This window comes from Delphinapterus leucas, chromosome 11 (genome assembly GCF_059928025.1).
Source record: "Delphinapterus leucas isolate spDelLeu-1000000601 "Yukka" chromosome 11, BTC_Dleu_Yukka2, whole genome shotgun sequence".
NCBI lineage: Eukaryota > Metazoa > Chordata > Mammalia > Artiodactyla > Monodontidae > Delphinapterus > Delphinapterus leucas.
Window position 1 is genome coordinate 92,134,687 of NC_143139.1, and position 13,334 is coordinate 92,148,020.

At 50.5% G+C, this 13,334-nt stretch overlaps 1 protein-coding gene across 1 annotated transcript; it reads right to left on the reverse strand.

Annotated features, from left to right (window-relative positions):
• Positions 1–196: 196 nt before the first annotated feature.
• LGALS2 (galectin 2) lies at positions 197–1,954 on the reverse strand (the record flags this gene model as incomplete). The annotated part of the gene is made up of 3 exons (XM_022596933.3): positions 197–382; positions 522–681; positions 1,863–1,954. Coding segments are annotated over 3 exons (399 nt in total), but the record flags the coding sequence as incomplete, so codon positions are not given.
• Positions 1,955–13,334: the final 11,380 nt, after the last annotated feature.

The following is a 13,334-nucleotide window of genomic DNA, read 5'->3' on the forward strand; positions in this document are numbered from 1 at the left end:
GAGGATTCTGGGAGCATTAAGATAGTGGAAAGCACCACAGTTCCTACCACGGAAAGACTCTATAAAGGTGGATTCTTTTGTTGGTTCTTAACCTTGGGGGATGAGCACAGAGGGTTAGGAACAGCAGATGGGAAGCGGGGGACCCAAGGGCTGCTGATCCCGCGTGACTGGAGGTAGCTGGGAGTCAGGAGCCGGAATCCGCTCCGGGGTCTTGCGTTCTGGCGAGGTGCTGCCCTCATTCTAGCTTGAAGGAGGAGATGCTGAACCCACCCTGCACACTCAGGTAGCTCAAGTGGTTGTGGCCCAGCCTGTTGGGAAAGGTCAGCTGGTGCCCATCTGGCATCTTCACCTTGAATTCGTTGTTCTCGAAGGTCATGAGGAGCTGCAGTGGGAGGGAAGGCATCAGGGAGGCAGGAGCACCCTGGAAAGGGGCCACGGCAGTGCCTGGTGGGCCAGGGTGCCCTACCATCTGGGCTCTCTCTTTGATATCCTCCTAAGGCCCCTTCTGCCTTTGACCTCACCTTGACCTCTGATCCCGGTCTGAAGCACATGTGACTGTCCCGTTGCTCCTGCCCCCAGCAGTTGCCATCCCATGTGTTGCAGACGATGGTGGATTCATTGAAACGTGGGTTGAAATGCAGGTTCAGTTTATCTGTCCCCTGGCCCAGATTAATCACAAAGCTGCAGGGGAAGGAGTAACAGGTGAGAATAAGGGGCCAGCCCTGGCTAAAGCAGCTTGGGTCGCAGGGTTGACCACAAACTGGGAGAATCACCAAAGGTTGTGTTAATCGAGGTCTGTGCCTTAAAACAAGGGAGGTGACAACTTGATCAGACTTGGCACTGGAGTATCACATTCCATTTAGAGCACAGACTAAGGTTCCTGACAAGAGGGTAACTAATAGTGACATTTCAGGAAATGAAGGTGTCTATCCTGGGGGAAAGAATTGCTGTTCTCAACTATCTGAAGACCCATTAAGTTTGGCCATAAATAGTTGGACACCTAAAGTGGTGAGCTCCCTGTCATTAGAGGTATGCAGTCAGGAGTTGTGTGATCTCTTGAAAAGATCACTACAGGGGCCTGAGTTAGATAGACCTTCAGGGTCCCTGAGAGTGGGATGTTCTGAGTCATGGGGTGCCTTCATTGGGACGTCTCATACCAGAGGTATCCCACATTTCTGCAACCCTTAGGGACCCACGCAGGAGAAAGGGGTGATTTTCTCTTGGCTCCTACACAATGCGTCTGTCTGCCCTTCCCCAACCAAAAGTTGATGGAGATCAGTCCCAAGAAATGCTGACATTGTCCTGCACACAGGAGAGGCTAACGCTGAGCTGTAACACCTGAGGCGGAGAAATGCCTCTGATTCTAATGGAGAGAAGGCAAACAAGACCACTTGGCGGCCCCTGGCGGCTGTCGCTAGTATAATGCGGGGGAAAGGCCAGCCTCTGACCCTTCAGCCGGGTCAAGAGGGTGGTTCCCCGGGGGTCTGGGCCTTCAGTAGAGGCACCTGACTCGCAGAGGACTGGGCAGAGCTTCCGGGATTTCTCACTTGCCCCTTCAGCGTCTGTTGGGGGCCAAGGAAACTGAGCACATGGCATCCGCTGTGAATTCTGAAGCCTCAGATGTGAAAGCAGCCCTAACAGAAGAGGAGCCAGCAGGGGTGTGGGAGGGGGTGAGAGCATGCAAGAGTGTACAAAAGGCCCCTGGTCTGAGGTCACGCTCGTTGTCCGACCATTTCACAAGGCTGCCCTTCCCAGACTGCTCCAGGGCTGTGGGCAGCCCCCGTCCCCCTCCTGCCTCCCCCTCCCCCCCACTGGCTCACCCATCAGCATGTCCTGCCTCCCCCTCCCCCCCACTGGCTCACCCATCAGCACAGTCTGCGATCTTGCCCTTGATCTTCAGTGTTGTCCCCATCTTCACGTCCATGTTCATAATCTCAAATTTCCCCTGCACCAACAGAGAAACAACCCACACAAATCAACCACACGCGTGCCCGGCGCTCTTCTGCTGCTGAAGCCCGTTCACCAGCATCATCCCATCCCAACCTGGCCCCAGGCCTCACTCTCCCTCTGCCCACATGAGAGCACGGAGCTGGGAAGGGAAAGAGCCAGAGTGCTCAGATCAGAGCTTCCCGGAGCCCCTCTCTTGCCCATTTTGCTTCACTCTCATCCACAGCAGCCTGAAGAACAGCCAGATCTGGAGACGTAGGGCCCAGCTGAGGGAACCTCAGTTTGCCCATCTATGAAATGGAGAGAATGACTACTGCCCACCTCACTGTTCCCAAACGTGTTCAAGTGATGATGCACAGTGCCCTCTGCAAAATCCCCCAAACAAGGATATGCTTAGTTCTTGCACAAACTTGGAGTCATTTTACTGACAGCAAATGACGGTATCACAGGCAGGTCTAGGCCCATCCCAAATGAAGAATCTAGAAAGCTCCATAAGTCACATGTCTGAACATGTCCATCGAAATCCCTCTCCATATCTCGCTTTCCTCATCTATAAAATGGGCTAATTTGATTTATTCGCTCAGAACCAGTTGCCGAGCATCTACTGTGTGACAGATGCTGTTGGAGGCGCTGAGGTTAATAGCGCCTCCGTTGAGCTGGTTGGGAGGATGAGCACTCACGTTTGTGAAGCCCACAAGTAGGGCACAGGCTAAAAGCAAATCAAGGGACTGTGGTCATTATGCTTATTTATTGCTACTACAGTATCCATCGACCTTGGCACTGTCTGAGTTTCCATATAACAGGGGTTCCCACAACTTTACTACGGTTAGAGGGAGGCTCTCGAAGCTGGGTTTTCAAAGCTCATTATCCCAGCCTGAGAAAATGTCCAGTTTTCACATCCATGGTTGGAGGGTGTGTGGTTAGGCCAGACAGGATATAGCAGCCACCAAATATTTAGAACACTTTATGGGAGAACACGTTTACATTGTGGGATTTCTGTTCACCGATTTTTTTTTTTTTTCTTGAGGGAGCACACCTGGGAAGCCCTGAACCAACTCATGGGACCAGGGCACTTTGCTGAAAGTCAAGGGCGGTGTCCGTGGGGGGAGGATCAACATTCCCCTGGTGGCACAGGGGTAGGGTTGCCCAGTTCTCCTGGAGGCAGTGCCTTTTAAAAGGAAGGCCTGAGGGCTTTCCTGGTGGCGCAGTGGTTAAGAATCCGCCTGCCAATGCAGGGGACACGGGGTTCGAGCCCTGGGCCGGGAAGATCCCACGTGCCCCAGAGCAACTAAGCCCGTGCACCACAGCTACTGAGCCTGCACACCTGGAGCCCGTGCTCCGCAATGGGAGAAGCCACCGCAATGAGAAGCCCATGCACCACAATGAAGAGTAGCCCCCGCTCACTGCAACTAGAGAAAGCCCGCACGCAGCAATGAAGACCCAACGCAGCTTAAATAAATAAATAAATAAAACAAATTTTTTTAAAAAGGAAGGCCTGAAAGAGGCCTTGCCAAGCCCAGGAGAGTGGAGCATCACAGCACGTCAGACCCTAAGATGCCTCAGAGCAGGGTTTCCCAGCCTCGGCACCCTGGACATTGGGGCTGGATCACTCTTGTGGGTCTGTCCTGTGTGCTGTAGGTGGTAGAGCAGCATCCCTGGTCTCTATCCACCCGGTGCCAGTAGCACCCTCCCCTCAAGTTGTGATGACCAAAAATGTCTCCAGACATGGCCAGACGTCCCCTGGGTGGGGGGAAATCTCCCTGCCTTCGAGAAAGTGGGATTCGGAGGCAGGAGACCTAACTCCTCAGATGGGCGCTTAGGGTAACAGCTGGATCACCGGCCAGACTGGATTAAAATTCTCCTTCAGCCTCTCACAGATAGACAGAGAATGCCTTCCTTAGAGAGGTTATCCAGTCCGTCCCAAAGAGGAACATGGGCGCCCTGCCGCCAAGCAGACCCTTACAGCTGTGTGCCCTGCGGCATGCACAGTGCCCACCAGATGGCGTGAGGACTCTCCTGTCTCCTCCTAGTTGCATGCGCCACCCACCAGGACCCTGGGACAGTCAGGGTGGGACTGGGATGGGGAGAAGCACCCACCCTGCCCCTGTACATCCTGCTGGCTGCCCGGCTCAAGCAGAAGAACCCGAGAGCCCAAGGCTGCTGCAGGGCAGGGGCATGAGAAAAGCCGGGCTCGGGGTGTATCTGGACAAACAGGGATGCCCATGGAAGGGGGCCTGACCCCCTGCTTAACAAAGCCTGAAGCCCAGAGAGAGACAGGGAGGCAAAGCTGGGGTCGGGATGGGGGCAGGTGTCAGGGGTTGGGATCTAGTGCCAGCTCTGCCCCTAGCTGGCCAAGTGACTAGGGGCCAGCTGTGCCACCTTCCGAACCTCGGTTCCCCCATCTTTAATATAAGAGGTTTGGACTAGGTGGTCTCTGAGGAAGGAGGAAAAAAAGGGAGGGATGAGATGAGCAGGGGAAGGAGAAAGTAGGGAAAGTCTCTGGGCACAGAGGTCTTCCCTGGGAGGCAGAGGGTGGGGAGAGCGCCCTGCCATCCATGCTGGACCCTTCAGTCACATCCACACCCTGCATCCCACCTGTGCTGACTTGAATATTGTCTCCCGGAAAACCATGTCTACTCGGAGCCAGTGAATGAGACCTATTTGGAAATAGGGCCAAGTTGAGGTGAGGTCGTAGTGGCTGAGGGTGGGCCCTAAATCCAATACGACTGGTGTCCTTATAAGAAGAGGGAAATTTGGACCCAGAAACACAGACACACAGAAAAGACCATGTGAAGATGGAGGCAGAGTTTGGAGGGATACAGCTACAAGCCAAGGATGGCCACAGATTGCCGGCAACCAACAGAAGCTGGAAAAGATGTGAAAGAATCCTCCCCTAGAGCCTTCAGAGAGAGCATGTCCCTGTCAACACCTGGATTTCAGACCCCAAGCCTCCAAAACTGTGAGACAATAAATTTGTTATGGCAGCCTCAGGAAACCAATTATACCATCCTCAGAAGATGCCATCTGTGATCCAATTCCCCAAATATGGGAGACTGAGGCTCAGGGAGGGCACCTTGTCAAAGCACCTTGTCCAAGGCCACACAGGAGGCTATGGTAGAGCAGGCTTTGCAATAAAAGAATTAGCGAGGGACCCCGAAGAACCTCCACCCCTGCAATTTACAGCTTGTGATACTGGGCAAGCTAATCTTCGAGTCTCATTTCTTCATCTTTAATAGGTTAAAGATGTCTACAGATGTTAGCAGTATTGCCACGATTAATATTTCTAATGAGAGGGAGTTCCCTGGCGGTCCAGAGGTTAGGACTCCAGCGCTTCCACTGCAGGGGGCCCCGGGTTTGATCCCTGGTCGGGGAAATAAGATCCCAGAAGCTGAGGGGGATAGGCTAAAAAAGAAAAAAAAGAAAATTACTGATGAGAAAACTGAGGCTAGAGGGGGAAAGAAACAGGCTAAGAACGGTGGTGGAGGGAGCAGAGAACCTTGGTGCTAAAGGGCTGTGGAGGGACTTCCCTGGTGGTCCAATGGTTAAGACTCTACACTACCAATGCAGGGGACCTGGTTCGATCCCTGGTTGGGGAACAGATCCCACATGCCCACAACTAAAAATCCCACACGTGCAGCAACTGAGACCCGGCGCAGCCAAGTAAATAAATAAATATTTTTTTAAAAAGGGGGTGGGCTGTGGAGGTGATCTGTCCAACTTCCTCAGTATACAGATGAGGAAACAGAGGCTGGAGGGGCAGCGATGCTCTTCCGCCAGCATCCACCCCACCCCCACTCAGGCAAAGAGGCAGAGGGTTGGAGGAGGTGAGCAGTGGGGAGCCAGCATCCTCACCGACATGGTGGCAGCTCCTGATGGCAGCTCTCGGTGGCTCCCGGAGATCTGGGCTCAGGGTCTCAGCTCACAGCACAGCTTATATCCTAGAATATTACACATTAACTCCTCCAAGGCCATAAATGATGACTTTGGTCCTTTCTGCCAGGGTGTCTCTCCATCCGCATTTCCTGGTACCCAGAACAAACAGGCAGAAGGCTCCTCACCCCGGCCCAGCCCACTCAGCCCAGAGCATCCTCCTGGCCTCCCTCCAGCCCAGCTTCCCAGCCTCCTCCCAGATCTCGAGGGCATGTGAACCCAGAAGCAGCGCTGAACTGGGCACCAGGAGCGGGAACAGACCATGTGAGCTTGGCAGGCTACCCAACAGCCCTGAGCCCCACTTTCTCATCCTTAAACAGAGATTTGTTGGTAAAAATCTCTATACTTTTATGATGTCCAGATTCATTTTGAGAGTCTTTTGTTTTCTCCCCTCACCTCATGATTTTTCTGATTGTCTGTGTAAGTTTTAAAAGCAATACATGGTGGATTCAAAGAAAACATCTAGAAGTATCAATAACAAACTAAGTGGGGAAGGGAGTGGGAGGGCTGGGGAGGGTGGGGTGGGTAATGGGATTTCCCTGCTCTGCTCTTTACTCCTACTACTTATGTAATTGACATACGATCAGTCATAATCCCACCGCCAGGATGGAACCTGATTTTTTTTTTTTTTTTTTTTGCGTTACGCGGGCCTCTCACTGCTGTGGTCTCTCCCGTTGCGGAGCACAGGCTCCGGACGCGCAGGCTCAGCGGCCATGGCTCACGGGCCCAGCCGCTCCACGGCATGTGGGATCTTCCCGGACCGGGGCACGAACCTGTGTCCCCTGCAACGGCAGGCGGACTCTCAACCACTGCGCCACCAGGGAAGCCGAACCTGCTTATTTTATTGGCACATTTCCTTCCACGCGGTTTTCAGTGGATTTATATCATAGACACACGCTGTCTATTCAATTGTTGATCCTGCTTCATTCAGTAAACATTAAAGCCCACAAATCTATATTTCAGAACTATATCTTAATGGCAGTGAAATACTCTACCTTTCAATGACTAAATTTATTCAACCTATTTCCTTCTGCCGAACACTTACATTAATTCCAGGTGTTTGCTATTAAAAATGCTACTGCATTCAATTATTTGCACATAACTTCTGGCAGCATCATGACAACTTTTTTAAGGCGGATTCCCAGAAGTAGAATTTTTCTAGAGCCCTGGTCTGGCGAGCTTGAGAGTTTTCCATTAGAGCTGGTGGTAGCCACTCTGGGTGGGGTGCTGGTGGGCCAGGCCTGCTGAAGGCCCTTCTGTGCCAGGAGCTGACAGGTGGCTCACTGTGCAGCACTCACAGAGAACACGACATTGAGTTCCCGGCCGCCCCAAGACGAGAGTGATTTCCTCGCAAGGAAATTGATCCGTTCTTGATCTTTCTCCCAGGGCCATTGTAAAACCCAAGCAAGATAAGGAGTTGAAAGGGCTTCATAAACAGAAACTCTCTAATGAACAGAAACTACACCTTGTACAGGTGACATTTTTCTGATAATAGTAGTAATTCTAGCCCACTGTGGAAAGTACAAAGAACTTAAAAGTTCACTTGTTTTAAAAGAATGTTTAAAGACAGAAGAACATGACCACACTTATGAATTGTGCTCTTTTCTGTGTGTATGTTTTATATCAATGGAAGATTTTTTTTTTTGCGGTACGCGGGCCTCTCACTGTTGTGGCCTCTCCCGTTGTGGAGCACAGGCTCAGGACGCGCAGGCCCAGCAGCCATGGCTCACGGGCCCAGCTGCTCCGCGGCATGTGAGATCTTCCCGGACCGGGGCACGAACCCGTGTCCCCTGCATCGGCAGGCGGACTCTCAACCACTGCGCCACCAGGGAAGCCCTACCTTGGTTTTTTTTAAAGAACCAGCTCTTGGTTTTGTTCCCTTCGTTATTTTCTGCTTTTATGCTAATTAACTTTTAGGGTTTTGGTTTTTTTTTTACTTTTTCTTTTATTGCTCTTTTTCTAACTTCTTGAGGTGAATGTTTAGTTCATTGACTTTTCATCTTTTCTTCTTACTAATAACTGTATTTAAAGCTATGAATTTTCCTCTACCTACTACTTTGGCCCCTTCTTGTAGGTTTTCAGATGTTCTGCTCAATATTCCAAATGTTACCCTTGAATCAAGCTGGATGATCAGAAAGTTGTTCTCAGCACTTAGTACATGCTTAATAAATATTTACTGACTGACTGACTGAACAGCAAAAATCATCATCATCATCAGGGAAGAGTTAGAAAGTGAAACATCAATACTACAGGATTGGCTAAGTTAATGGTGCTAAGAAAATATAAATAGGGGCTTCCCTGGTGGCGCAGTGGTTGAGAATCTGCCTGCCAATGCAGGGGACACGGGTTCGAGCCCTGGTCTGGGAAGATCCCACATGCCACGGAGCAACTAGGCCCGTGAGCCACAACTACTGAGCCTGCGCGTCTGGAGCCTGTGCTCTGCAACAAGAGAGGCCGCAACAGTGAGAGGCCTGCGCACCGCGATGAAGAGTGGCCCCCACTCGCCACAACTAGAGAAAGCCCTTGCACAGAAACGAAGACCCAACACAGCCAAAAATAACTAAATAAATAAATTTTTTAAATTAAAAAAAAAAAGAAAATATAAATGAACTATTACACGGCCATCAGAAATCACACTTTGAGGAGACCCTCAGTGGCCATGGTTCCTTGCTCATGGTACAGTGTTAAGTGAATAAAGCAGCTACAAAAGCAAGTTCCCAGGATTTCAGGATGGGCGCTTACAGATCTGCCTTCGCTGAATTGTACCGCAGGCCACCAGGCTGCACTGAGGGACGACAGTGAGGAGCATCCACAACAAAGCTGCTGGCATGTCCACCTCTGAGGTGCCAAGGAGGACATGGCCTAGCTGGCCACACAGGGTCCCCCTCATGGAACACAAGCACAAAAGACTTGATTCAAATGCATGGGATTGAGAGCCCCCATAGAAGAAAAGTACAAAATAAAGCCAGGCCTTAAAGAGGCCAAGTCTAGTAGCGAGACAAGCTTGGGCACAGGAAACGACTAGAAAATAATTAATAACACCCCAATGGAAGGCTTCAGAAAGTCCCAGATTCCTGGGGCCGAGAGGGTTCTCCAATGTCATCTGGAGGTCAGTACAGCTCTGGAATCTTGGTTCTAACCTCTCTGAGTTCAGTCTCCTCCTCTGTAAAATGAGAGCAATAAGTGTTGCGAGGATTAAGGGAGACAAAGCCTGGCACTTCGTTAATAGTTAACAGAAAAGATTTGCCATTATTATCAGGAGCCCAGTGCCCTACCTGTGTCAGCTGGGAGGAAGGCTGCTCACCTCCACCTGGCGGCCAAGTCTGAGCCCCAGGCCTGTGGGAATGTTCTCCTTGCAAACTCCCAGGGCCCCATCATGACTTTTGTGAGCCTGAGGTGCTTCTGCTTTCATTGGTCCCTTCCTCCATTAGAAAATATATATTACATACACATAGACATAAACATACATATATTTAATTATATTTTATGACTGTATTAAATAAATATATCAATGTTACATATATTTTTTTAATAAATAAATTTATTCATTTATTTATTTTTGACTGCGTTGGGTCTTTGTTGCTACGTGCGGGCTTTCTCTAGTTGCAGGGAGCGGACTTCTCATTGCGGTGGCTTCTCTTGTTGCGGAGCAGAGGCTCCAGGTGCACAGGCTTCAGTACTTGTGGCGCACAGGCTTAGCTCTCTGTGACATGTGGTATCTTCCCCGACCAGGGATCGACCCGTGTCCCCTGCGTTGGCCGGCGGATTCTTAACCACTGAGCCACCAGGGAAGTCCCTCAATGTTATTTATTAAAACACTATTGTCTACCTGAAAGTTCATTTTCTCTTCTGATTTTATTTTTTTGGCCACACCACGTGACATATGGAATCTTAGTTCCTCGACCAGGGATGGAACCTGTGCCCCCTGCCGTGGAAGCATGGAGCCCTAACCACTGGACTGCCAGGGAATTCCTCTTCTGATTTTATAAGAGATTAAAACATTTTGGTGGGCCCCTAAAACTGTCTGGGCCTGAGCCACTGTGTTCTGCTGAGCCTAATGGAGAGTTTGGCCCGTGGCGTCCAGCAACTGTCACCCACCAGGCCTCCTGCTGTTGGGGGACTCTGGTCCTGAGGTCTGTGGGTTCCCTGCCTATCTCCTCTCCTGCCTTCTCCTCCCAAAGAACAAACTAATCAACCCATCAGTGATATCTGTCAGCACTTCCCTCCCTGCTCATTCCCTCTCCAACTTCCTCTTTCTGAGACCAGGAGGTGCCAGGACGGAGGGGGGCTCATGGAAAGCACCGAGCTCTTGGCATCGAATAGGCAAATACCACACCCTGGCTGTGTCACCTGCAAGCTGAGGAGCCACGTCAAGTCACGTCAAGCCTCAGTTTCTTCATTTGTGAAAGGGAGCTAATAGTATCTTCTTCACGGGGTGATTGTGAGAATTTTTGTTTGTTTGTTTGGGGGTTTTTTTGCTATGCAGCATGCAGGATCTTAGTTCCCCAGCCAGGGATCAAACCCGTGCCCCCTGCAGTGGAAGCGCGGAGTCCTAACCCCTGGACCACCAGGGAATTCCCAATTGTGAGAATTTTTAAAGATTTTTTAAATTAAAAAAGTTAACCTTTGTAGCATGTGGGGCGCATAATAGATGCTAAAAATTAAGTAAAGAAACAAATGTCTTCCTTCCTTGCTTTGAGGGAGGATTCCTAAATGGGCAGAGGTTTCACCTGAGACGATGAAGCCAAGTATCCAGGGCAGTGGAGAGAGCAGAAGCTCGGAGCGAATTTGCAACAAGCAGCATCTAACAGCCTGGACTCTGGCTGGTGAGCACATCACTTCCCCTGCCTCTGGAGGACAGTTCTCCTTGGGAAGCCAGTGTCCATCCTCCCAGAGCCCAGGGAGCCTGGGACTAGAGCATGATGGGTAAGGAGAAAGACGCTGGTGACAGCCAGATGTACCATCTCAAGGGGCCAAGTGATCACACCAGCAAGATCGGGGCCCTGTTTCCCCTGGACAGATCTACGGCTTATGATCTGTGCTTTCCAGTCCCTATACAGAGAAAAACCCCTCTTATTCCCACAATCTTTCTTCAGTTGTGTTAGCCTCAGGCACAGGGAGGTCTGTCTATAGCTGTGTGACCTTGGACAAGTCATGTAACCTCTCTGGGCTTCAGCTGGTCCATCTGCAAAATGGGAACTGTAACTGTCACACCTCACAGGGTAGATGTGGGCCTTAAGGGAGAATGTATGTGAAGTTTTAACCACAGTACCGACCCATGTTCAGCTGAATAAATAAATGTTTGCTGTTATTAAATATTAATATCAGGTCTGCTTGGATGTCCAGCCCTGCTTCTGCATCTCTGACCAGATGTCCTTCAACGGACATCCACAGAGCTCTTACCTCGTCTGGTCCAGGGATCTTCCTTGTTTAACCTGATCGCCAGGTTCTGTGGCCTCACCCTGAACCCCAGCTGCTGGCTGCACCTGGCCACACTCCCAGTACGCATCCTTCCAGGACTGCCTAGGTCCACTGGAGCTCTTGGGTCATCCTCGCCTCCCCTGGAATTGGGGAGGGCCCTTGTGGGAGGAAGGGGTGGGTCACAGCCACTTCACTGTCTCCCCTTCTCCGCTCCTGCCCCCACAACCTTCTCACCACCCACTGGGGTCTTTGTAAAATGGAAATGACAACACCCCACTCTCCTGCTTGAAACCCTCCAGTGGCTTCTTCTCACACTTAGAACAAATCCAAACTCCCCCCTTGGCTGACAAGGTCCCGCTGATCCAGTCCTGTCTACCTTGCAGCCTCATCTCATCACACATGGCCCCTAGCCAGGCTGACCCGTGGATTCGCCAAACTCATTGCAGCCTCAAGACTTTGTCCTTGCTGTTCCCTCCACCTAGAACTCTTCCTCAGCTCTTGGCTGGACCTTATCAGGTTGATCTTAACTCAAGGGTGGATGGATGGATGGATGGATGGATGGATGAGTGCATGGGATGACGAAAAGGTGAATAGGTGGTTGGGTGGGTGGGTGAGGGGAGGATGGATGAATGGGTGGTTGGATGGTAGATCAGCAGCAGGAACCACTCATCACAGGGCTCAGAAGGGGGGTATTTTCAGTGGCTCCAATTCAGTAGTGCATTGCCCCTTCACTTCCTCTTCCCCCCACCCCCTCCCAGCATGTTACCCAGGTCCTTTGGACCAGGGAGGCTCCTTCTCAGGGTCATACCTACCTATGCACATGTGGTACTGGGTGGATTTACACGAGAGACCATCATGTTCTATGTTCTGCTTCTTATAAGTGGCAAGAGGAACATTTTTTCCATAGAGAACATCTCTCTAGAAATTAAACAATAAAGCAAACTGTTTCTGTTACTTGGGTAGTCCTGGAGTGCCCTTCCTGGGGGAGAGGGAGGAGGCCTCAGCCCTGAGCCCGGTTCCTCCCCCTGCGTCCAGAGCACCCAGTCTTCCTGTGGACAATGGGGGCTTGGATGCCTTAATGGCCTGGTCACAGCTGACGCGGCAGATCCATGGAGTACAGAAGCAACACCTGGATTACAACTCCCAACCGCAAATTCCCACCTGCGCCCAGCTCCTGATCGGCATGTGAATTATATCTCAATAAAGCTATTTTAAAAATCAGAGATTCCCTAGAGTTCATAATAACAACTCATTTTCACTTATTTTCCTTTTAAGACCCCACCTAGAGTCTGGGTTCCAGCTACAGGGCACAGCCATGATGTTTTCTGAAGGTTGTAGAAGGGGAAACCTCTCTCCAAAAGAGAGACAGCATTTGCCTCCCCCTGCTGGCCACTAAGAGAACAATCTAAATTAGGTTGAAAAATAGATTGTCAACTGCTAAGCATTTATCTAAAAAAAAAAAGAGAGAAAGAAAAGAAAAAGAAGACATGCGTGCGATTTAAAAAACACTTCGCAAAGCTCATAAGGGCTTTACAGGGAAAAGCAAGTCCCCTGTCCACCCCGGTCCCCACAGCTACTCAGAGGCGAATACCCTCCTCCTTCCTTCCAGAGATACCCTACACACCACACAGGTGCAAGTGTGCCGCACTGTCTCGTACCTTGCTTTTATTCTCTTAATATACCTTGAAGATTGTTCCATATCAGTAAAACACTTTTCTCTTTCCAAAGGCTGTGTCCTACTACTCTGAGATCCGACTAATGGGAAATTGAGTTGGACCTACATTTAGTTTGAGTTTAGTAGATTATAGTTAACAGGTTCACAGTCAACTTCTAGAATAGTTAGGTGATTGCTAGCATACTCGTGTAGGGAATGGTTCCCAGAAATACTCCAATCACCCATACCCAGTCACCATGTCAATTCACCTGGTGTCCTGACATAAAGGTGCAGGGACAGAGGTCACATCACTAGGTCACCATGACACCTAGGCACCTAACATGGGAAGAATGTGGGCAGTGGAGGAGAACCCAGGTCTGCG